The sequence below is a fragment of the Chanodichthys erythropterus genome, chromosome 23 (assembly GCF_024489055.1).
Source record: "Chanodichthys erythropterus isolate Z2021 chromosome 23, ASM2448905v1, whole genome shotgun sequence".
Classification (NCBI taxonomy): domain Eukaryota; kingdom Metazoa; phylum Chordata; class Actinopteri; order Cypriniformes; family Xenocyprididae; genus Chanodichthys; species Chanodichthys erythropterus.
This window is the reverse complement of record NC_090243.1, coordinates 30,096,286-30,123,632: the sequence shown is the minus strand read 5'-3', so window position 1 is coordinate 30,123,632 and position 27,347 is coordinate 30,096,286. Positions and strand designations below refer to the sequence as shown.

The following is a 27,347-nucleotide window of genomic DNA, read 5'->3' as shown; positions in this document are numbered from 1 at the left end:
GAACGAAGATCTTACAGGTGTGGAACGACATGAGGCTGAGTAATTAAAGACAGAATTTTCATTGTTGGGTGATCTAACCCTTAAAAAGCACCTTTGAGTCTTCATGAGCTCTTTCAGTCAAACTGTTGTATGTATGCATACAGTAACTTTCAGAACTGAAAACCTCCCCTGTCCAAAAAATACCATTTATTGAGACTAAGATGCAAAAACTTTGTGCCGTACATAAAAATGCCTGTTGGGTTATCAAAAACTTGGCCTGCCAAGTCAAGTTGAAAGCAAGATTAAATATGAAAAGTCAAAAAGCAGAACTCCTCGCATATATGTGTGCAAAGGTTCAACAAACCTGTCACCCTGTGGATACTTGCAAAGAATCCTGATGTTAGAACAAGATATTGAACAGGACACCTGATTTTTTCAGTCTGGTCTCAACAGATTAAGTGGCATACTTAAAAATAATAATAATATTAAAGACACTGAATTTGCAGTTAACAACATACTGTCATGATCACCAGTTGGAGTCCCCTGGTTAGCCACCAGAGGGCACTCCACCCCGGACAATTGCCTCACCTCTTCAGACTTCATTTCCCATAACCCACTTCCTGGACTCATTATCCCATCATTGCACCCAACTGTCTTGAGTGTTAATCTATGTTATGTGCACCTCAGTATTCCTGCTTCTCTGTTTTGGTTTCTGTTTCTTGTTTCGTGTATGGACTGTTTATGTGGATTTTGACCTTTGCCTTTTTGGATTGCCCTATTAAAACTGCAACTGGATCTTACGTTCTTGTCTCTATGCCTTACGTGACACATACCTCCTGCCTGTGTATGAGCAAAAAAAATAACTTTTACATTTCTTAAAGGCACAACAACAACAACAAAACTCCTTAGATTGTTTCTATGGGTCAGAGAGAGGGTAAACTTACCAACATTATAAATGGACCTCAGGGGGAAAAAATGTAATAATAAAAGCTGTAACCCCTTTAAAGTTCTCCATGCACACTGTAAATGTCATCACCAGTAAAACCCTCTTGGCCTATCCATCAGATTTTGATTGCTTTGTGTTTCTGTCCATTTCTCTAGATTTTTATATTTGAGAATAACATCTACTACCGGGCCACTGTGGAGAACAGATCCATCCGTCTTGTTTCTACTGGGAAAGAGGGTGTGATTTTCAACGGCCTAAGCGACTGGCTTTATGAAGGTATGAAAGATTTGTTTAAAACATGTACATTTGTTTTTATGGCTTGCAAAACTAAATGTGATTCTCTAGATGAGGCTATGTCAGGACAAGTACTGGTCTGACCAAACTATCAGAAAATTAGCCTCTTTGGTAGTTACAACTACACAGCCCAGCCTAAGATTGGTTTGTTTTGATATTGGGAAACAAGCTGTTGTATGTAGCCTAATTTGCGCGTATCAAGGAGCTTGCGTTTTCAAATTCGCAATCGCACATACCTTGTGTATAGGGAGTGGTGGTGCTGAGCATGCATTCTACAAGCTAAGACATTTAGCAGACACTTTTAAGCTCTGTTGCACAACAAACCCTCTGCCATGGTCTTGTCAGTCATTTCACTTTACTCTCATCACATGATCAGTGAACTGTGATTCCTGCTGCACTGTGTGAGACTCGTGCTTGATGAGCAGAGCAGATGTTTACAATAGTTTACAATTGAAACGACCATTATCCAACTGAATTAAATAGTTTTTATGTCTATGAAAAAGGCAAAACAACAATGTAAATGTAATGTGGAGGCAATGTAATGTAAACGTAGTGGTTCTATGCTAAGCATAGTCCATGCTAATTTCACCCTCATGCTCCGTCAAGGCACATATTAATATCGCCTAAAACACCCCTAGTATAGATAGATGAGTCAAGAGAAAGGAAATGGAAGAATGAGGAGGGACAGAGGTGAGAAAAAAATAATTGGTATGGTATCCCGAACACAGTGCCGCTCTGTCCTCAACTAGTTGAGAGGCCCTCATTTGCATTGCCCTGCAATGATACTGGACACCCCTGGGTGGATGGCCTCCAACTCTGTCCCTTTGTGGACAGCAACGGCTCGTACGGCTTTGGACACCTGGCAGTGAGCCCCGTTGCATCACTCTGCCTTCTCCTCCCCATCATGGAGGACGGCAGCAGGCCCTGGACTCCGGTGAACAGTTGTGACTCCTCTGTCTCCTCATGGATGGCAGCGAGCTTCTCCATCCCCTAATCCATTGCTCCAGCGCCAACGCTTTGAGCAGATGTTGTCGGTCACCAGTCCCCCATGCTGCCCGACCTCTTCAACACTGCTATTCTCTTGAGGGCTCTTGACAGTGTGTTTCTCCCAGGTTTCAGCACTAACGTCGCAAAATTCAAGTTCAGGGAAGAAGGAAGTTGTAACTGGCAAACTGTCAACGTAAAGCATAATCACAAAATAAACAGAAACATCAAAACAAAATGAGCTGCAGTAGTCTTTCCCAGGCCTGGTCCTCTTTCACCCTTCAATGGTGATAGATAGTTTTCTGTGCATTGTAAAAGAATCAAAGAAAGAACAATCAATAGTCCAGAATCTCCCAGAATGCACCACCACCTTTGACAGGACTCTGTGGTTGTAGATTTACTCCACGTGTGATGTGAGTCTCCCATTTAAACTTTAATCTGAGCTCATATTGCAGCGACTGGCCCTTGCCTTGAGCTTATGAGGCATGGAAGGTCACGAAATTGACACTTATTATTTATTGAAAGGGTTGAATGTATTAAAGAAAGCATAGACTCATCCTGGCCAATTCTGACGCTCCTGAACTCAGTTTCTCTGCTTCGGTTTACAGTATGTATGCTTTATCTCTCTATTATTTATGTACCATATTTGTATTCTTTATTTTTTACATATTCATTTTACAGGACATTCATTAAAACATAGTTTTGACTTATTCTGATTGGATGATCCATATTTGGATCCAGTGTATAACAGCCAATAATCACATAACTGAATCATCTGAACATCATTTGAATTTTACATTAATTTAGGCAAAGTTACTTGGCAAACCTAAATAGCCTACAGGTACTCCTTTTCCACTGACACAGTTCCAGTGCCAGTTTCCAGCCTGTGTCTGTTCTTGAACCATTCCGTGGATTATCACTGCAGAACAGAGGGTTCTGGGCTGGAAAGGCCAGTTCAGCTCTGGCCCTAAAAACTTGCTGGTCTCGAATGGAGCCGGGGGGTGTTGGCGGGGGCGAAAAAAAGATGTCACTGTGGCAGTCTCATTGAGCAATGTAATAATGTTGCACTACACTGCTCTTTAGATCTATATACACTATATTGCCAAAAGTTTTGGGATGTCTGCTTTTACATGCACATGAACTTTAATGACCTCCATTCTTAATCCGTCGGGTTTATTATATGGAGTTGGCCCACCCTTTGCAGCTATAACAGCTTCAACTCTTCTGGAAAGGCTTTCCACAAGGTTTAGGAATGTGTTTATGGGAATTTTTGACCATTCTTCTTGAAGCGCATATGTGAGGTCAGGCAGTGATGTAGGCGAGAAGACCTGGCTCACAGTCTCCGCTCTAATTCATCCCAAAGGTGTTCTATCGGGTTGAGGTCAGGACTCTGTGCAGGCCAGTCAAGTTCCTCTACACCAAACTCACTCCTCCATGTCTTTATGGACCTTGCTTTGTGTACTGGTGTGCAGTCATGTTGGAACAGGAAGGGGGCATCCCCAAACTGTTCCCACAAAGTTGGGAGCATGAAATTGTCCAAAATGTCTTGATATGCTGAAGCATCAATGTTCCTTTTCCTGGAACTAAGGGGCCAAGCCCAACCCCTGAAAAACTACCCCCCCTCCACCAAACTTTACACTTGGCACAATGCAGTCAGGCAAGTACCATTCTCCTGGCAACCACCTAACCCAGTCTCGTCCATCAGATTTCCAGACAGAGAAGCGTGATTTGTCACTCCACTGCTCTAGAGTCCAGTGGCGGCATGCTTTACACCACTGCATCCGGCACTTTACATTGCATTTGGTGATGTAAGGCTTGGATGTAGCTGCTCGGCCATGGAAACCCAGTTTGGATGTCTGTAGCTATTGACTCTGCAGAAAGTTGGCGACTTCTGTGCACTGTGCTCCTCAGCATACCCTGACCCTGCTGTGTGATTTTTACATAGCCTACCACTTTGTGGCTGAGTTGCTGTTGTTCCCATTTGCTTCCGCTTTGTTATAATACCACTATCAGCTGACCGTAGAATATTTAGTAGTGAGGAAATTTCATGAATTAACTTAGTGACAGGTGGCAACCTATCACGGTACCATGCTTGAGTTCACTGAGCTCCTCAGAGTGACCCATTCTTTCACAAATGTTTGTAGAAGCAGTCTGCATGCCTAGGTGGTTGATTTTATACACCTGTGTGTCCCAATACTTTTGGCAATAAAGACTATAAAAAACTGTGCATGTGAGAGACCCAGCATGCAATAGAGCGAGTGAATTGGCGGTTTCATTTTCAATATACTGTATCTCTAAAAAGGACAGATGAGAGTACCAGGAGTTCATGCAAGCTGTGAATGCACCACCTGCACAAACATCGGCACGCACACTGTGTTTGATTTCAGACAGGTTATAGTCAGGTAAACAACATGTAACAGTGTTATGTCACTGCTCATTCCTCAATTCTATAGAAACACGTAGCTGTTCACAGCAGGCTCCGGTTCACCTGGCCGAGAACAGGCTCTGGCTCCAGATCCTGAACCATTCTGGTGGAAAAGGGGTAAGGGTGAACCCCCGATCCAGTTGATCAAAAAATAAATAAATACAAATAAATTAAATCCGTTCATCACATCCAAAAAAAAAGCATATGGGCACTTTAAGACAAGAATTGAGATCCATACAACTCACATCCAACATGTTGGTTCAAGTTTACATGTGCCCCATGGATGCCTCTCTGTCCTTAACTTCCTGTCCTTGGGTTTATGGTCAGTCATTGTTCATGTGAATGGTTTACAGCCATTTAGTTCATCCGCAGATCGTCTGAATGATTAATGAATCCTCAATCTTTAGTGCAGTCTGAGGCTGTTCAATATAAATTGAGAGTCTGTTATGCGTGTTGAGGAGAACAGACTCCAATGCTGCGCATTGATTGGCGAAGATGTTTATGCCTGCTGGACCATTCTACATATGGAGTTCTCTGATGTGCTTAGGAAAAGGTTAATGTATGTTAATTCAGATTACCCATGCCAACCCAAAAAAGCTAAAACAACCGATATCCATCTTTACAAGAGCAGTTTAATTCCTCTAGCTGTATGGAGTTGCATTAAAGTTGAACGATCCACAGTGTTCATTTACTTAATGTGATTTGAAAGTGGCTGAAAGTTATTATGAGGAAAGTGTTCTAATCAACCTCACCCCTACACAATCTCCTCTCTGTAATTTGGAGATCAAGAATGTAGATTGTTGCATTGTTGTGAGTAAGTATGCTTTCTTAGAGTAGTTCATCACTTTGCCGAGAGGATATTAATTACCTCAATCAGTCTGCATAATCAATGCTGAGTTTTAATTACCCCTGGATAATCAGTGAACCACATGTAGTTCTTGCCGTGGCAGACCACGTCTGCTCTAATGAAGATCATGAAATGAACCCTGCAAGAAACTCACAGTAAGGCGAACTTCATGCAGTCTTGCGATATTTTTTTCTGCATGTTTACAAGAGCATAGGATGTCCAATTTGACATTTTATGATTCAGAAGCGTGCCCAGAATGATTCAGAAGGGTCCACTTTATAACTGCTATCCTTTTTGCAGACTTCATTGCTACAATGAAAGTGTAAATAAGCCTGCTTATTATTTTATTTAGAAATATAAAAAGGCAGAAAACATTAGAGAAATCATTTACAATAAATGCACATTGTTGATACTTTTTTTTAAGGGGATATCTATTCAAATGTTTAGTTCTTGACTTATTTGGGATCATAAATTTTCCCACTTACTATTAAGTGTCTGTGTACTAACATTTATATTAAAGGTGCCATCGAATTGGAAATTGAATTTACCTCGGCATAGTAACGAGTTCAGTACATGGAAATGACATCAAACAACACCATTGTTTTCTCCTTCTTATATAAATCAGTAAATAATAATTAATTAAATAATTTGTTTAAAAGACCTCAGAAGAACAGGCGAATCTCAACATAACACTGACTGTTATGTAACAGTCGGGATCATTAATATGTACGCCCCCAATATTTGCATATGCCAGCTCATGTTCAAGGCATTACACAAGGGCAGCCAGTATTAACGTCTGGATCTGTGCACAGCTGAATCATCAGACTAGGTAAGCAAGCAAGGACAATAGCGAAAAATGGCAGATGGAGCATTAATAACTGACATGATCCATGATAACATGATATTTTTAGTGATATTTGTAAATTGTCTTTCTAAATGTTTTGTTAGCATGTTGCTAATGTACTGTTAAATGTGGTTAAAGTTACCATCGTTTCTTACTGTATTCACGGAGACGAGAGCCGTCGCTATTTTCATTTTTAAACACTTGCAGTCTGTATAATGCATAAACACAACTTCATTCTTTATAAATCTCTCCAACAGTGTGTAATGTTAGCTTTAGCCACGGAGCACAATCAAACTCATTCAGAATCAAATGTAAACATCCAAATAAATACCATACTTGTGCGATTAGACATGCTGCATGACGAAAACTTTGTACAGATCCATTTTGAGGGTTATATTAGCTGTGTGAACTTTTTTTATGCAATGATAGAGTCGAGAGCTCGGGAGGGGGCGGAGAGCACGAGCAATTAAAGGGGCCGCAGCCTGAATCGGCGCATTTCTAATTATTAAAAATTTATTTAAAAAAATCTATGGGGTATTTTGAGCTGCAACTTCACAGACACATTCAGGGAACACCTTAGACTTACAGTACATCTTGAAAAAAAAACGTTCGATGGCACCTTTAATCATTTGGTACAATACACTTATTGTGTACATACATGTTTACAAAATGTTTTACATGTTTAAGTACATTGTACATATCCATTTCTTATCACACCTGATATAAAGTGTGACCCAAATCCATTGATCTGTGTAAGTTTCGATTTTTAAAATAATTTTAAAATGAAAAGTGTATAAGCAATATCACACGATAAAAGTATAAGTTAGTACAATAGGAAATAAATGAGCAAACAGTTCAGTCAAAAGTACAAAAGCAGTGCTAGTTACAGTACAGGATTTCAGTAAAATAAAAATATAAAGTTATGAAACTTAACTTTGCCCCTAGCCAAATCGATTTGCTCTGGAACAAGTAATACATTAATAAGACCAAAGATTGCCACGTCCGATATACCCAAAATGAAATATACATTATGTTTAAACACTATCTACATAAGAGCTAGCTGCAAATTCCCAAAGGACTGGCCGAGATGAAGCTGTTGCGCTGAACATCCGCTGAGAGCCTCGAGGGCACATCTCTGAAAACGTCTAAACAAATTGTCAAATAGGTGCTATGTTTATGTAGAAGTCACATATTTGAGGTCTAAATAACTACATTCCGTGACACAACAACAGTAGAATTTGTAAAATGATGATGGGTTTGCTCATCCGCCATGACACTCTCTGTAATACTGCAAGCAGAGTGATACAAATGGTAAAACAGTTCCCGTGGTGATACTGGCAGAATATCACATGTTTGGAAAAGGCTCTTACCCAATCAGAATTGAGAACCAGAATAAACTGTTGTATAAATCAAATGTGTGTCACAGGTGTGGCAGGTATGAGGAGAGGTGAGGATCTTTTAGCAGGCAGTCTGTATTCCATGAACACACAAACACTAAGATAATCCAAACAAGGAGCTGATAGCAATTATCCAAACATGATGGGAAGAGAGGAGAATCAGCAGCTTTTCATTGATGTGTAAAGACAGCAACCGACAAACTGAAACACAGAAAACAAGAAACAGGTAAAGGTGATAAGTCGTCATGGTAACTAACCAGGGAAATTATGGAGACAAAGGGAAACAGTAGCAAACCAAAGCCACTTGAAGGCAAGCCTGCAAGGTTAGCAAAAAAAAAAAAAAAAAAAGTGCCAGCTAATGCTGTGGCATGCAGTGAAGTAGACTAGAGTTTACTTTTATGGAAGAAAGCTTTTATGGGAAAATTAAAATTATCATTTAAAGGGGTGGTATAATGCCACTTTTCAAATATGTAAAATAAGTCTTTGATGTCCCCAGAGTGTGTATGTGAAGTTTTAGCTCAAAATACCATACAGATAAATTTTTATAGCATGTTAAATTTGTCACTTTTTGAGGGTGAGCAAAAACACTCTAATTTTTGTGTCCCTTTAAATGCAAATGATCTGCTGCTCTCAAAAGGGGCGGAGTATAAGAGATCTTGTGTTAGCACTTAGCAGCGCCTCACATTATCTCACTGAAGCTGTCAAACTGTTCAGCCTTTAATGTTCAAAACTGAGTCGGACAATGATGGAGAGACTCACGAAGAAGTGACAACATTTTGAATGCAACAGGACGCTTCTGAATGATTAGTTGATGAATTTATGTAGCCGATGTGGAGTTAACTATCTTAAAGTCATTGATTAGCATATTCTGTCATGATAATCTAGAAGTCGCTCGTGTGGGAACTGTTGTAAGATCCAGAAAATATATGCTGCATGAGGAATAGAACAGGTATAGTTTAGTTTAATTACGGTTATAACTTGTCATTTTGTCCGAGAATTCTTTAAAAGACAATATTTCTGTTTGCATTGAACTTTCAGCGCTTTGCAGATTTGCAGATATGCTCAAGCAGCAACATTACACACTAACTAAAGTTAAAAAAGTGCAATCACAATGAACCACCCCTTTAATGAATCGACAACCCATCGGCTAATCTTCAACATGTTAGCTTATAAACATTCATTTTCATTAAGAAAAGTCACAGACAATTTTGTGACAGGTATGATTCAGTTGACAGCACTTCTCATTCATTTCTATGGTCTCTGCAAACAATACATAAAAATACAGAAGACTTTTAAACAAATCTTCTCTGTTTGAAAGGATGGATTTTGTAAGTATCTCCAGCTACTGCACAACATTGAAAATGTATAAAAACTGTTTCCAACCATACAAAATTAAAACAAATGATTTAATCATCTTTTTGTATTTATAATCCAGTATTTAAAATGATTTTCTTAAGTGGGTTTTGAAGGAGCTTCAATGACAACATGAAGTCCCTAAGCTAAGAACACAATGAACCTTTCCATAAACTTATGTTTGTCAGCTTAACAAAATGTGTATTTAGATGATTCAACCTCCATTTAATATTTACCTTACTGAAGAAGTTTTCAGATATCTGTCAGAAACATGTAAACCTTAGGATTTAGGTTGGCTTAATAGGGTCACTTTCCCAAAATGTTGGGATTTTTAAGCACTGAATCTGGCAGTGCTGACAGATTTTGAAATGTTTATGACAGACCTCCCTACACCTCACAGCGATATGCTGCCACCCAGCACTTTTTGTTGTCCATTTACATGAATTTCAGCAGTCTCCGACTTTTTGGCGCTTTCACCACGTGCTCTGCATTACTGCCAATCCCACAATCCCATATACAAGCCTGCTATTCAGCTCCCATAGAGAAATAATTGAAAATGCTGCTCACTCTAAGGCAGTGTACATGTTTGTTAACCTTAGAATCAGGGGCGGATTAAGGTGGTCAGGGACCCCAGGCTGCTCTTTGTGTGAGGCCCCCCCTTAATCATTATGCTTTACTAGAAAAAAATGTATTTAGTGCCATAAATGGTCCACACGCAAATAAGGTTAACTGGCATACACACACAGATTGAGACAGCCAATACTACAGTTTTTCTTCTACATTCCTTCAACTGGTGGCCCACAGTAAGAAAATTACCACCATGCCACGTAGGTAAAATGGGAAATTGAAAATCCAACCTGGTCTCATAGGAGAGACGTACCTGTGGGCACGTTTTCGCGAGACACAAAATTACGTACCGATACGTATGTCTCGCTGCAGTTTCTGACTGAAACGAACGCTAGAGGACGGTAAAACGTCCAATAAGCGCTTTTGCTCATTTTCACACACAGTTTCAATGACGGCCAGGGTCGGATTATGGATTCATAAAGACTCGTTTTCACGTCTCCTCGCGCAATACTATGTTACGACTTCAAAACGCTTCTTACCATAGTGCCCGATTTGTAATTGAACGTACTTTGGACTTTCATGGCTCTTGTCTTTTGCTTTTTTTGGCCGCGAGTAATCTTGCTCGGTAGCTCAGCCGATACGGAGTTGGACTTAAGACGAGGAGTCGATTCCCCCCTGCCTGGGTATGAATCCCGTGAAAGGCGACTGATGGCAAAAAAAAAAGAGAGCTCAAAGACATTTAAACGAGCTTTAAAATGGTACGATCGCAGACGCTTTTTACGTCACGTTTGCTTTTGTTAACACTATCGGGTAGGTTTAGGCGTAGCGCCGGTGGGAAGTTAATTTAAAACGCAACGGAGCGCAAATGTCAAATCAAGAACTGCGGCGATTCGTCTAAAAAGCAATGTCATAAAAACGTACCACATTCACCCTATTATCTGCTCCGGCAAAAAAAAAAAAAAAAAAAAAAAAAGGAGCACTCTTTTAGTGCCACTCAGTGGATATTTTGCATCAAAACTGCAGCGATATGTACTCATTGGTATGTATTTTGCGACTCGCGAAAGCATGCCCACGGGTACGTTTTCGTCATGAGACCAGGTTGCAAAAATCATAATAAATCATATATAATAAACCAATATATAATACATAGCCTAATCAACACATGCATGAAACTTGCCACATTGCACCAGCAAACGTAATTATTATGAATGTGTAACTTAGAGACTGTCTAAACATTTTAATAATTTATTGATAATGTTTTCTGTTTCAGCTGCGAAAATTAAGACTACGATGCTGATTCGTCATATCCGCAGTGGTGGACATGCCTATATGCATTTTACAAAAACAAAATGTTTTCTGTTATTGTGAGTTTACAGAAATAAAAGTAGACACTTTACAGTTTATATTACTCTTATCTGTATGACCAAAATGACAGAGTTCGCTCTCCACACAAACATGGATATGCGGCAAATAATAGCGCACATTTATCTAGGACTAGGCTAACATTAGCGGACTTGTAAAGTTGCAACTACTTACATGTTTCAAGTGATAAGCCGTATTTGAGGTCGATGAATCATAGGCGAATGTTTGGATTTCCTGCCGTAAGCGATCTCTCCCTCACAAACTGTGTGACTTTGCCACTTCTGTCTTGATGTATACAATGCCTGGAAGTTTCAAGTCAATTTTGGGATTTTATTCAGTATATCTTGTTCACATTGTTCTTTTAACCTTTGTATTTTTTTATTTATTTATTTTATTTTATTTTATTTATTTATTTTTTTTTTGTGCTCCACTATCGTAATAGCAATAGCAGTGACGTAAATGAAAATGATTGACATGATTTGATCAGCAGCTGATTGGACAGATTTGACCCAAATGTCACATCTATCCAATCGCCTGCTTATTTATTTTCTTACTGGCCAATGAGGGTCTTTTTTGTTTGCACTGAAGTAAATTTAAAATTATAAAAAAAAAATAGTCTGGCCAATCCGGGGCCCCTGCATACGTGGGGCCCCTAGGCTGCAGGCAAGGCAAGCCTGTGCGTTAATCCGCGTCTGCCTAGAATGCATGAAAAGGGTCAAATTGAATACATTTTTGTAAATAATATTTTTTCTTGAATGTTTACAGATTACATAAACATCTATTGTGACTTTTTTTGCTCTGAACCAAGAATTTTCCTGAGACACCAAACCCATGTTTGAATAAGCATATATCACTACTATATAGGTGAAAAACAGTATGTGAAATGAGTAGTATGTCAGGAATTCATGTAGTACATTCAGACTGCATTCATACACACAATCATGCTTTATGATACTCATACTGCTCATTCATATTTAGACAGTATGTGGTTTCAGATGCTGTATATATACGAGTAGAGAAAGGCTACAGGAAAGGGCAGGCCCAAACAAAGGAAGAGGTGCAAACTCTGCCCAAAATTTACATTTAGAAAGGTGGGTAACACTTTAGTATACAGTGGGTACGGAAAGTATTCAGACCCCCTTAAATTTTTCACTCTTTGTTATATTGCAGCCATTTGCTAAAATCATTTAAGTTCATTTTTTTCCTCATTAATGTACACACAGCACCCCATATTGACAGAAAAACACAGAATTGTTGACATTTTTGCAGATTTATTAAAAAAGAAAAACTCACCAAGGCTCTTCTCCCCCGATAGCTCAGTTCGGCCGGACGGCCAGCTCTAGGAAGGGTTCTGGTCATCCAAAACGTCTTCCATTTAAGGATTATGGAGGCCACTGTGCTCTTGGGAACCTCAAGTGCAGCAGAATTTTTTTTTGTAACCTTGGCCAGATCTGTGCCTTGCCACAATTCTGTCTCTGAGCTCTTCAGGCAGTTCATTTGACCTCATGATTCTCATTTGCTCTGACATGCACTGTGAGCTGTAAGGTCTTATATAGACAGGTGTGTGGCTTTCCTAATCAAGTTCAATCAGTATAATCAAACACAGCTGGACTCAAATGAAGGTGTAGAACCATCTCAAGGATGATCAGAAGAAATGGACAGCACCTGAGTTAAATATATGAGTGTCACAGCAAAGGGTCTGAATACTTAGGACCATGTGATATTTCAGTTTTTCTTTTTTAATAAATCTGCAAAAATGTCAACAATTCAGTGTTTTTCTGTCACTATGGGGTGCTGTGTGTACATTAATGAGGAAAAAAATGAACTTAAATGATTTTAACAAATGGCTGCAATATAACAAAGAGTGAAAAAATGTAAGGGGGTCTGAATACTTTTCGTACCCACTGTATATAGAGAACACATATAACTATGTTTCCCTCAATAAACTCCTAATTTACTGCATATTAATAATTAGTAAGCTACTTGTTAAGTTTAGGTATTGGATAGGATTAAGAATGTAGAATAAGATCATGCAGAATAAGGCATTAATATGTGCTTAATAAGTACTAATAAATAGCCAATATTCTAGTAATATGCATGCTAATAAGCAACTAGTTAAAAGACCCTAAAATAAAGTGTAACTGAAAGGTGCAAATGTTATTTGAAATTTTATCTGTCTGAAAAAAAAAAAAAAATCATTTTCGCATGGTCTGTAAGAAATGTGGGGAGTGAAGGTTCACACTAGAGTATACTTTATAGTAGATCTAAATTAGTTTAAGAGTTTGTTTAGAAAGAGTACAACTGCATTTTAAAAAAGAATACATTTCATCTTTTCCCATGAATATATACAAGGAAAGTGGACAAATAAGCATGTTTGATGTATTGAAACTTTTGTGTATCATCAATTATTTTAATTATTTAATAGGACACCTATGTTTGTGAGGGAAGAAAAGTCTTCATTCCAACATGGTTCATTTTGACCGCCTTGTGTATTTGTGTGTGTGTGTGTTTTTTTTTTTTTTTTGGTTTTTTTTTGGTTTGTGTATTCTTGGGTTAAGCAGGCCAAAGTTTCTGACCACATCATTGGTTTCGCTCTCAACTGCTGGCAGTATTTTCATATGGCTGTCCTCATATGGCTGTTTCATATGGCTGTCCTCAAACACTATGTGTTTTGGATGGAAAGGTCTGCCATGCTTATAGCTGAAATAAAGTGATTTTTATTTAAGATCAATGTATTTTAAGATCATCTCTTTTGTCATCTGACTTGCATCCCATTCAGTAATCTCAGGGGCTGGTTTTGAGGATATGCAGCTTCTTGTTTTTCTGATAGCTAGTTTCATCAGTTACCCATGTACCCCACCATCCGCAGATCATTAATCTGATTAAAGCGTGTGCGTTTTGTGTGCAGTCACATCCTGAAGTGTCATTATAGCGTTTTAGACTGCGATCATTTACTAAGGCTCTCTACTGCCCCCTGCTGAAGTGAGCTACTAAACTGACTTATATAGTTTGCAGTGAGAAAGGAAACTTTGTTCCGTTTCCATGAGTTTTGGTGTTTTATTTACACCCCTTTTCCTAATAACATGTACCTGTCTTAATACTTTTATTTAGCAATGACACATTAAATTGGTCAGAGGAGGCAGTAAATGCATTTATGATGTTACAAACGATTTCTGTTTCAAATAAATGCTGTTGTTTTGAACTTCTGTTCATCAAAGATTCTTAAATACCAAGCAGCACTGTTTTCAATATTACACATATCACAAGGGAGCATAGTCACATAGATTTTAGAGTCCACAAAAATGACCAGTCCTCTGACAACACCCTCCTATTTGCGAGTGGGAGACATAACACTACTCCAATGCTCTATCTTGTCTTGATGCCGTTCTTGAGTTAAAACTGAGCATGAGTTTACACTGACAGCGTAAGTGCTCCTGTTCGACAACAACAACAGGAGTGCTTTGTGTTTTTGACATGTGACACAGCTGGAAAAAAAAAATAGTGATTTTTTTTTTTTTTTTCTTTGATAACTGCTATAAATTATTATATGTTTTTATTTAATTTTCATCAAGAGAAGCACATTTACATTGAAATGGCAATTCATTAATACATAAAACAGAAGCTTAACCTCACAGCACATATAAATTGTCTAATTCAGTCAGGTTTACTACATAGAAGGTGTTTTTTGTTTTTTTTCAAACAACAGGTGAGTAATTCAGTCCATAATGAGAATCAAACCCATGACTGTGGCATTGTTAAAGTCACCATGAAATCAAAAGTGGAATATTGCGAAAAAACAACTTCCCCTCCCCCTGGCAGCAACATCTCTTTTCTTCTCTGATGATGTTTAATGGCGTGAGGGCGGGACAACCTGTCACTCACATTCAATTAATTCCCGATGGACAATATCAAGTCCCACCCTACATTTATTCTTGTTCGAGAAGCTGTTTCAGTTCGATATATGTAATGTAAGGGGTAAAAAAAACAATCACAACTTTCATTTCATGTCACCTTTAATACCATTCTGAGTTAGTTTTTAAGAGAAATCTGAAATAGAATATAAATATTAGATGAAACACTTATAGTTAAAAAATGAAATTTAGAAATGTTGCTTTGGCAACTAACTAAAAAAATATATATTTGTACTAAAATTACTAAAATTAAGATAAATTAGAAAATAAAACAGAAAATATTCAAATCAAAAACTAATTAAAACAACACAAAGCTCATAAAATTACTAACATTTTAACTCAAATGAAAATGAAATATGAAAATATAATATATAAAAAAATATATATTAATAGAATAGTATATAAATACTATCACTGGTTTGAGGTACAGGAATGCCCATTTAGTTTTGTTTTGTTTTTGCAAGGGTCCCCTGAGAAACACATCTACTGTAATTGGTGTCAGGTGGGCATGACCCTAAACCAACATAATTGGTATATAACCATAAAATGCTTCCTTTACAATGATCATTGATTGGTAAATTAATTGTTAGAAACCTAACTACTAGTTTCGATTATGCACATCCATTTTTGGCAGGATGCAAGTTGTTATGTAGGGGAAGAACCAAAACTGCTGCAATAACATGCAATAGTGTTTCTAATGACAAATAGCTTTAGATGAGTGATTGTGTTAGCATGTGCTAGCGGAGCTGATCAGACCTCTACAGACCTTCACCCTCATTGAATTATCTTCTCAATGAACTCCAGCTAATTAAGTTGCTAATGGTTTGTTAGAAGCCTGTTATTACCCTGATGAATCCAGTGAAGGTGATGAACAATGGTAAAGTCATGTTTGTTGGGGCTTATTTGAATTTAAATGAGAATCTTAGAAATGTGCTGTTTATTTTGATCTCTCATTGGTGCAGTATGATCAATGTGAAGCAAAAATGGCAAGTGATGGCAGATAAGGACTCTAAAAAGGACATATTCTAACATGTTTTCTATTTGTAGATTGCCTGAGTATATTCAAGCAAACAAATGTGAGAACTTGCACACAACTAAAGTGTGTGTGAGTGATAGCAGCAGCTTTAAAGGGGTCCTTTTATGCTTTTTCATTTTTTTCAACTTTAGTTAGTGTGCAATGTTGTTGATTGAGCATAAGGCGGAGCATAAGTCCACTCCAAAGTGAGATATTCTCTTTAACAAGAACTTTTCAAGAACTACAACAAACTTGGGACTACAACACGCTTCTTTTGGATCTTGTGAAGTAACATTGTAAATTAATTCAATAATCTCACCTACGGAATACGCTAAAAAAAGAGGGCGAGGCCTGGTTGAGCTGCGCTAGAGAAGACAAAGAAGAACTGCTTTAAAGGATTAGTCCACTTTTAAATATTTTTTTCCTGATAATTTACTCACCCCCATGCCATCCAAGATGTTCATGTCTTTCTTTCATCAGTCGAAAAGAAATTAAGGTTTTTGAGGAAAACATTCCAGGATTTTTCTCCATTTAGTGGATTTCAACGGCTACCAACAGGTTGAAGGTCCAAATTGCAGTTTCAGTGCAGCTTCAAAGGGCTTTAAACGATACCAGACGAGGAATAAGGGTCCTTGAGCGTACTTCCCGTTTCTGCATTCTTCAAAACGCTTACACTGAATGTTCTACGCCTTTCCTATTCTACTTACGGAACGAACGCGCCGCCAGTTTCGTTTTTTTCCACAAGTAGAATAAGGAAGGCGTAGGACATTCAGCATAAGAGTTTTGAAGAATGCAGAAACGGGAAGTACGTTCAAGGTGATATTTCGAAAATGACCAATCATTTCGCTAGATGAGACCCTTATTCCTCGTCTGGTAATGTTAAAGTCCTTTGAAACTGCACTGAAACTGCAATTCGGAACTTCAACCTGTTGATAGCCGTTGAAATCCACTATACGGAGAAAAATACTGGAATGTTTTCTTCAAAAACCTTAATTTCTTTTCGACTGATGAAATAAAGACATGAACATCTTGGATAACATGGGGGTGAGTAAATTATAAGGAAAGTTTATTTAAAAGTGGACTAATGCTTTAATAGTGTGTTGTTGCCATGTTAAAGAGATGCTTTTTTTTCCACCCCAGTTCCAAAACCCCTTTGTTTGGCCTTCCTAAGGCAGACAAACTTAGAAAATGGTGGTTAATGTTTATTTTTAACACTGTTCCTGAACATTATAACCCCAATGTTTATCTGTGTGCTGTACATTTTATGGAGGAAAGCTTCAATAACAGTACAATGCTGGCTATGCACAAAAGCTTCTTCTGAAAGACAGAACAGTTCCCATTTATGTTTTATTATTTGTTGTTGTGTTTTCTGTTAACAGTTCCAATTATAAATTTTATGTTGTTGCTACGATGTAAGCAATGGGCAAAGCTGTTTGGCTCCGCTAGCCTGCTAGCTAACATTACAGTGTTGATGTAGTGTTTAGCTATGGGGCTCTCGCTTTTTTAAGACTGTTCACCAATCCTTAGGAACTTACCACTTAAACTTAGGATCCTCAGGAACTTACCACTTACAACTTAAAATCAGTGCTTGCAAAGGTTCTGCATGATCCTCTTGTTCGTAAACATTCTCAGGATCTGAATCAGGCTCGAATAGATATGGCAAAAATGATGCCATTGTTAATACCTGAGCAGATGAAACTTGTGGTTATGGTAATGGGCGTGACATTTTCTGAACACATTTTAAGCGATTCACCACTGGGCCAGATAAGCATTCAGAGCAGATTTTGTATTTTGGAAGGAGGTGATTAATTGAAACCAGAACTCAACAGGTTTTGTGATGGACTGGGAAGAGAGGTGCAACAATAATGTAAAATATGTGAAAAATAATGCCTTTTTTAAACAGCCAAGCGTGAAAACCTATCCCAGTACACCCCAACAAAATCAAGACTTCATAAAAGGGCATAATAAAACTATACATCATTAAAAAGATCCAAGACTCAAGCTTCACATTTTGACTCTTAAAATCTTATATTGGCTGTAATTTCTTAATATGCTTAAAAGCATGCACATTTGGAGAAATATTGATGGATTCTCATATGTTTATGTCAATTTTCTATACAGAGGAGTAATATTTCTTCAATATTTATTGCCATGACTATGAGTGCTGGATACTGTGTTTTCAATTCATACTTGCAGCCGGAGGACGCTCTGTGCACCTTTAGTCCACAAATGTCTCAATGAAGAAAAGGCATTTCATGTGACATTCCAGGAACTGACAGAGGCTTCCAGAGATCACTAACCATGGCTATAACATGCAGATAGGCACTTTTGAAGATAATGAATACACGATTGCAACAATGTATACATTTATTGCCTCAGAATTTGCATCTGAATAGCTCTCGCTCCGTGGCCGCATTAGCGGATAATGAGCTGAATCACGGGCGTCTGACATGTGTCTCATACAGATTACATAAACACAGAATATTTGTTTTCGATTTGACTTGCACGATTTAAAACCTGACATTTCAACATTTCTTTAGACATAAGTCTAATTTTTTTGTGATTAGTATTCACTAAGTTACAGTTCATTTTCTGAGAACTATCAGATTAGAATTAGCTCAGAAGGAGACGAGAGATCACGTATCATGTTACTTTTCTTTATTTTACAAAAAGCACAACATTTTGTTTTTAGTCTGAGTGTACAAAAATAAAAGAAGATATTTCACAGATAAACATGGTGTATAACTCTTAATTGTATGTGCAACATTGATGGAGTATTTTGAGTCTCTTTCACACTGGTAAGAAACTGAAGTGGTATCGCCGGCGATACCTCCGACTCAAGAGAGTTAATTTAAAAATATGTTATTTCACATCCTGCCCAATATTGTCCTACAAACAATGTTCAGTCTTAGAGCAGTGACAGCTAACACAAACACTGTGGTTGAATGTGATTGAAAAAAATCTGTCTCTTTCGCACTTTGGTGGTGCATTGCCATATCACCCTAATGAAGAAACCGCCCCTGGTTCTGTCCCTGTTTTGCCTGCCTGTGTTGGCTGTATAGTTTCCTTGGTTGTTAATTAGTTCCACACACATGTTTCTGTTCAGTTGATTACTAGGGCTGCACGATATATCGCATGAGATTGTCACGCGCATTTCGTCAGTAAAGCCGGTTCCCAGATTACCGCTAAATCGCCATCACCTGCTTTCAAATGGAGCGGCATTTAATAGACCCCTTAATCGCCTACGTCACTGTGACATCACCGCCCTAGCTGGAGGCAAAACATAAGGAAGAACTCAATGCAGCCGCGCTAAAAGTTTGAGGTTTTGACTTTAAAATGTCGTTGTAACACGGTTAGTAGATGTGGGAAGAAGGAAGCGGGAACCGGCGAACATTCAACATAACTTTAATTCAAAAATAACGAAAGTAATGCCGGCAGACCCTCGCGGACGTCTGCCGGCCACACAAACATAATAAAACATAAAATAAAGTCCAGGCCTGGTCCTCTCTCGTCCTCCACGGTCGTCGCTCCTCCTTTTATGCTCCTGGAGCTCCTCCGTGAGAGATTCAAGGCCGGTGCGCCTCCCGGGTGATGCTTGTTATCACTTGCGTCACCGGCCTCGCGCTGTTCCCTCACGATTCTCGCCCGCCCTGGTCGCCACATACCCCCATCGCCCCTCGCAGGCCGGGGAGTACTCCCGAGACTGCGCTCTACTCCCCCCCCGGGGCCTGTCTCGGCGGCCGCAGCACCTGGGGGTAAGAACAGACGAGACGAGAGAAAGGAGACGGAAGCAAGGGGAGCGACAGGACGAGAGAGGGGAGAGAGGAAAAAGAGAAAAAAAAAAGTCTTGGTCCGGTTCCCCGACACACTGCTGCTCGGTCCTCAGCCTGCCAAGAGGCTCTTTCTCGCAGTGCCATGCGGTGGCACTGGACGCTCGGTGGACGGCCCGATCCTCGACCGCCTCCTGGCGGCCGGCGATGGCTCCTCCGACTGAGGGCAGCCGGCAGCGAGTCCCCCGTCCCCTGCTCCTCCCCTTCATGGCGGACGCCAGCAGGCTCCGGCCCACGGCAGACGGCGGCGACTCCTCCGCTCCCTCCAGGTCCAGGACGGCAGCCACCCCACCTCGTCCCAGGGGCACGGCCTCGAGCTCTCTGTCCCACCTTTCACTAGGCTCCAGCACCACCGCCTCGGGCAGCCTCTCGCGGTCTTCACTTCCGCGCTGCCCGAACTCCGCAGCACCGCGATCCCCCTCAGCAGCGAGGGCTCTCCGACAGCATGTCCCTCCTTCCTCCCGGGTTTCGGCACCAATGTAACACGGTTAGTAGATGTGGGAAGAAGGAGGCGGGAACCGGCGAACATTCAACATAACTTTAATTCAAAAATACCCTCGCGGACGTCTGCCGGCCACACAAACATAATAAAACATAAAATAAAGTCCAGGCCTGGTCCTCTCTCGTCCTCCACGGTCGTCGCTCCTCCTTTTATGCTCCCGGAGCTCCTCCGTGAGAGATTCAAGGCCGGTGCGCCTCCCGGGTGATGCTTGTTATCACTTGCGTCACCGGCCTCGCGCCGTTCCCTCACGGCTCTCGTCCGCCCTGGTCGCCACAGTCGTCTTGTTGTGTTTTTCGCTGCCAGAATAGAAGGAACAGCACTTTTGGTTCAAAACTAAAGTTTTACCAGATCCCGGCAGACATTCCTTCATAGAAATCAAGGAGACATTGTGGTTGAATGCAATACGGCATACAGCCTGGACGGAGACGATCATAAATAATGCTTGTGTTTGCAGTGCACACTTCATATCAGGTAAAATAATTGATGCATATGTAATGGTGTGTTGGTTTTATCTAGTATAAATCAGCAAGTTTCTGTTTTATAGGTGAAAAGTCGCCAACCTTCAGCGCACTAGCTAGCTTAAATATTAAACAAACATACAGCGATAGATGTGTGTGCCATCCTTTGAATGGTCTCTTAAAATAATCCACATTGCTAGCCATAATCATAGTTAGCCCAGCGTTAGGTTACATTAGACAATAAGCCTTGACAAAATTCCTTGAACCACCCGAAAGTAATTCATATGTTGTCTAGGAAATATTAAAAACTTAAGTTAATTTACAAAAAATAGCTGTCACGGTCCCACAGAGTCAGTGACTGTACATATTCGGACAGTTCTGAACCTTCTTCTGCATCTATGTTTAATAAATCCCTCCTAAAACATGCTAGTTTACGTTTGTCAACATTGAGTCCAGCGTCTCTTTTTGCCTTCAGCTAAGCCCCGCCCACCAGGAAACGTTGCAATGTTTACAAACGTTTAAGGGGTCTATAGACAGAGCCGTAGTTCACTGACAAGCCACGCAATATCACGTTCATTATCGAAGGCGAGTCATCAACGTTAGTCTGTTTGTAAAAATTGTGATGGAAAGTTTCACAATGCATTGCGGAATTGCCTTGTCCATGAATCATGTGTAATACTGCTTAGCTTTTGGCCCTATTTGAACAGCCTGTACACAAGGGCATGTTAAATGTTTACTGGGTTTTGTTGGTTTTTAGAATAAAGAAAAGATTATGGAAATGCTCAGTCTGAACAGTAAAGTTTCTGCTCATTCAGCTACAGCTGTGTCCTCTGATTAAAGAAGGACAAGTGTAAGAGAACTGTGTGTGTGCTAGACACAACTTTACTGTCCTCCAGCTCTCAAAACACACACTACTGCTTCAGCCGTCATTCAGCTCCGCATTAAACCTCCCTGTGTGAGCAATCAACAGCCCAACAAGCTTCCTGGCTCTCTACTGAGAGTGTGAGCGCGTGTTCGGCAGAATAAAGGACACAGAGAGAGACACGCAGAAAACAGGAATGAGAGAGAGAGAGATGTGTTTAAAGGGTTTCTGACATCTTATGTCTAATGAGAGTCGTTTTTGCTGTTTTGTACAGAGATGTCTGTGGCAGGCTTGCTTTGGTTCATCCACGGGTCAGCATCTCTGTAATGATCAGATTCATTGTGAAGTTCCCATGATACTCACAGGCACTTCCTCTAAAACATCCGTATCATACTCTGTAGGCATTAAAATATGTTATTGCAACTCTAAACTAATGCGGTTATTGTCCTCAGTAGCATTAAAGGGCTAGTTCACCCAAAAATGTATAGGGACCCAGAAGACTTGAGAAACACAGGATTGTGGGATATCATTGACATTAAAGCATACATCTATGCTGCGTTCAAAGACCAACAAAATGGAGACATCTCATTAGACAGGATGATAAGGAAAAATGGATCCGGATGTGCTGTGAGGATGATTTTTACCTCTGAGCAGCCTTCTTACTGACTTAAAAGGAAACGTTTTTTTAAGGTTTTGGAATGAGCCAACATTAAAGCCCACACATTAAATGAGCAGAGGAGAGTCTTGTGTTTCAAACTTTAGTATGTAATATTTTCCCAAATGTCTGATACAAATGAAAGTTTGGAAATCCACAACTTATACCAACACTGTATAAAAGAATGTCAAGTACAAAGAGTGCTGTTACACTAATGTATGCCTTTTAAAGTTGTACATTGTATTCGTGCAATTGTACATGAATTTATTATGAAAATCAGATTTACATCAAAACCCAAAAGCTCATTTAATTCAAAACATTTCCATGGTAAACATATAGAAAACAATGTTGTTCAAAACTGCAAATTCTAAATGATCAATATTGTTATATTATTAATAAATATTATTTTATATGAATGTTTTTGAAAGCAGTCTCTTATGCTCAACAATGCTGCATTTATTTGATCGATAAGATACGATAAGAACTATTGTGAAATATTACAATTCAAAATAATTGTTTTCTATTTTAATATAATTTAAAATGTAATTTATTCCTGTGATGGCAAAGCTGAATTTTCAGCATCATTACAGTCTTCAGTGTCACATGATCCTTCAGAAATCATTCTAATATGCTGATTTGGAGCTTAAGAAACATATTATTATTAATTGTATATATTATTACATTATCATTACTAACAATATTGAAAACAGTTGTGCTTAATATCTATGGAAACTATGATATAGGGCCCCATAATACACCCGGCGCAATGCGACGCAAGGCGCAGCGCAAGTGTGTTTGCTAGTTTGCGTCCGGCGCCTTTCGTATTTTCCCGTTCAGCGCCACGTCCTTAAATTGTTCAGGCGCATTGCCGGCGCATTGCTATTTTAAGGAGCTGAAAATAGACTGCGCCATAGACCATCTCAAACCTGGTCTAAAGTCTAAAGTCAGTGGCGCAATATTTTTTTGTTAGAGAACGTTGGTAGAAACTGCACCTCTGGGCGCGTCCACAGTGCGCGTTGACTTTGCTTATTACACACAGGGATGCGCATCACACAAACATGCCAAATATTAAAAACAAAATGATTACAGTGTAAAAGAATATTATTGTGTAGGCTACATAAATATAAAAATGTAATGATGAATAGTCATTGCGTGTATTAGTATTAGGCTACCTATTTTCAATTCAGCCTATTACTACTTATAATGATGAACGAAACTGGCTAATTAATTGAACAATCGTGCCAATACACACACATATATATTAACTGACTCATCGCGTGGAGCTATTTGAAAGCCTGCATTTGCAAGCCCGCTTTAACTTTGCGCACGGGTGAACTTTCCGCCAACAAATGCCACCATGTAAATAGCAATCCGCCATGGCGCGAGCGCATCTCGCTCTTAAAGGGAATGGAAGATGACACTCTGATTGGTTTATTGAACGTTACACCCATTACTCATTAAGAGAATAGGGACAACTCATTTCAAAAATGCGCCCCGGCGCACAGACCCTTTTTCCGTCGTTGTGGATTTGGACATGCCCTGAGTGCACCTGCGCCGTGCGCTTTACACTGCGTTTAGATCGTTAAAATAGGGCCCATAGTCTTTGATGAATAGAAAGTTCACAAGAGCAGCATTTATTTGAAACAATGTAACCATTTTACTGTCACTTTTAATGTATTTAATGCATTCTTGCTGAATAAAAGTATGCATTTCTATTAAAAAATGCATTAATATTGTAATTCATTCATTCAAAATAAAATTGACAACAAAAATGGAAATATAAAAACACGCTAACTATAAATACCTGTCAAAATCCTCAGATGTCAACATAAGCTCTCTGAACAGATTTGTTCACTCACTCTCTGTAGGTGATGAAGTGAGCACAACTGTGCTGAACATGTGACTTCCTGCCCATTCGAGCACAGGAAGAGGGGTCAGACCCTATTTCCGCAGCCTTTGGTGAAGTCCAGAAATTGCTTTTTTCCCAGAGATTGTAGAAGAGAAGGAGCACTTGATGGAGAGGTTCGACACTCTCTCTCTCCGGCCCCGCTGAGATTACAGTCCGCCCCGTGATTTATGGGCCAGAACCTTTCTGGCTGCCTCTGTGTGAGGGAAGCAAAGATTCATATAGAAACAGGTGGTTATGGAGAAATGCTCTTAACCGCTCCAGGTGCATGGACTGTATCTGAATAAAGATGGGAAATCTGAGTGAGTGTGTGTGTGTGTGTGTGTGGACGTAGCTGGAATGAGACCTGAGAGACGCTGTGTCATGGATGATTACGCTTTACTATTCCTGCAATTATTCGAGTGATTGAACCACAGTGAAATATGACTGAGAGAAACTCCTGAATCTTTCTTGTACAGCGGAGATCTTTAAGTCCCACATCGCACACTGGTGGTCTCCGGATGGTGCCAGGCTGGCATACGCAACCATCAACGACACGCTGGTGCCCAAAATGGAGATCCCCATGTTCACTGGCTCTGTCTACCCTACGGCGAGACAATACCATTACCCTAAGGTAAAGACTGTGCATGACTGTAAACATAAGGGATAGTGGTGAAGATGATAATGAGTTATGCTTGAACGTTTTTCTTCCAGGCAGGGGAGGAAAACCCCGTCATTTCTCTGTATGTTGTGAATCTCAATGGCCCACTGCACACTATTGAGATGAGAAGACCAGAGGACCAAAGAATAGGGTAGGCGGACTGCTTGTGCACTCAATTATGATCATTATGGGGGAATTTACAGTAGAATATATTAAATACACACCCTCTAGAGCAGGGGTGTCAAACTCATTTTAGGTTGAGGGCCGGATGGGAAAAAAATTTAACCATGTGCGGGCCAATTTTTTTTTTTTTTTAAACCGTAGTAAGCTGACAGTTGCATTAATATTAAGCATACAAACTATTTTAATTTGCAAGAAAAAAAAAACACACTGCTCTTTGAAAACAGCATTTGTTTTTACTGTGAAAAGACTTTATTAGACTTTTAAAATAATGTTTGATTGGTAAAACTTTACAATAAGGTTCATTACTTAACAATATTAGCTAACATGAACTGCACTTCTACAGCATTTATTAATCTTTGTTAATTTCAGCATTTACTAATACATTATTAAAATCGTGTTAACATTAGTTAATGCACTGTGAACTAACATGAACAAACAATGAACAACTGTATTTTTAACGTTAAAGAAGATTAGTAAATACAGTAACAAATGTAATGCTCATGGTTAGTTCATGTTAGTTAATACATTAATTGTAAAGTGTTACCAAATTTGATACTGGTTGCCTTTTTTTTTTTTTTTTCTTTAAGCAAATTTATTTGTTATGTGTTCTATAACGGGCCAAACTGTATATATAGCCATTTAGTATACAGGCACCACTGCTTTTTGAGCATGAGCAGTTGTTTTTGATTTAAATTAGATTGTATAATTTCAAGATTTACAGAAAAAAAAAAAAAAATGGTCTGACTTTATAGCTTAGTGAAAGTATGCTACATAAGATGTTTGCACAAAACAAAAAATAGCAAACGGACTAAATGAAAATGCAAATTCACTCTCTAACAGTAGGTGGCGCTTGTTGAACAGCAGCGATATAACGCTTCCCTGGTTACAGCTGTACACAAACAATCGCTGCGATTTTAAAATAGGCTACTTATGGACACCTTTGTGGGCTGTATTCGGCCCGCGGGCCGTATGTTTGACACCCCTGCTCTAGAGGGACATGTTGTGGGGAAAAATGTGAGATTTGACTGCTTTGCGTTCTGTCATAAAACGCTTGCATTCGCCTGAGAATCTTCAAGTTCTCTCACAATTAGGGTTGGGAATCGTAAGGAATTGTCCGGTTCCTAATGATTCCGGTTCCGGTTCCTTTAAAATAATTAAACAACTAATAAAAAAAATAGTAGTAAGTGAAAAATGCACAAAACTCAACTCAAACAGTCCTTTTTGTGTTTATTATCCTTGTTAAATGAATTTAACAGGCTGCTAATCTTATTCGCTTACACTTTAGAATAAGGTTCATTAGTTAACATCAGTTAACTAGGCCTACATTAACATGAACTAATATTGAACTGCATTTCTACAGCATTTATTAATCTTTGTTAATGTTAATTTCAACATTTACTAATACACTATTAAAATCAAGAGTTGTATTTGTTAACATTAGTTAATGCACTGTGAAGTAACATGAACAAACTATGAACGGCTGTATTTTTATTAACTAACATTAACAAAGATTAACAAATACATTAACACATGTATTGCTCATAGTTAGTTCATGAATGAACCTTATTGTAAAGTGTTACCACAAATTAGATAAGATGCTTGAACACACAAGCATCTTATCTAATCCAGACAGGTGAAACGTAATATTTTAGTAAGTTGGATTCATAAAGACTTGTTTCTGAAAGAATGATTCAGTGATAGACACATTTTTAACAGTAATTTGTTGCCACCTAGTGGTTTAACAATGCAATTGATACAGTCGTTATTTGAAGTCAGTTACTTTCAGAAGGTAATTTATTATATTTTGATCGGTAACATCAGCGTTTCTATCTGAATGATACACTTTTGTATACTTCTGTTATAATTGGAATATTTGTTACAGAAATAAAGATACTGTGCATTTGAAAAGATTGTTTGTGAAGCTGTTATCTACACAAGTCAACTCTCTTCAGATCAACGGCAGTGCGAACACAGATTTGAATGACCTATTTTTGTCAAAGGTTTAATATACATGGGCGAATCGTTGTCATTTAGGAATTAGATGATGTGGGTGATGAAATCGAGAACGCGATCTTTTAAAGATTAATCGTGCAGCTTTGTGCATCTCTCTCTCTCTCCCTCTACATTGATATCTGACATATATGAGTGCATTCATTGCTATAATATTCATGATGTGAGATGTCTCTATTAAAGGATACACTCCCCACACTTCTCCCACCCATCACACAGAAGTGTTTTCGGAACCGAAACTTAGAAATCTTGCAGATCTTTTCAAAAAACACTACCAGTTCCAGATGAGAACCAGTTCTCGGTTCCCAACCCTACTCTCAATAAGCTCACATTCTCTCAAAACTTTGGCGTTCCATGGAAAAACTTTACTTTCATTT

The 27,347-nt window shown here is 39.0% G+C and overlaps 1 protein-coding gene across 1 annotated transcript in view; it reads left to right on the top strand.

The window, feature by feature from the left end:
- dpp6a (dipeptidyl-peptidase 6a) overlaps positions 1-27,347 on the top strand; it is a 293,120-nt gene that overhangs the window by 220,278 nt on the left and 45,495 nt on the right. The window contains exons 8-10 of the mRNA XM_067377789.1: positions 1,081-1,201; positions 24,596-24,750; positions 24,831-24,928. Of these exons, the coding sequence (XP_067233890.1) occupies positions 1,081-1,201; positions 24,596-24,750; positions 24,831-24,928 (374 nt within the window). The remainder of the gene's footprint in view (positions 1-1,080; positions 1,202-24,595; positions 24,751-24,830; positions 24,929-27,347) is intronic.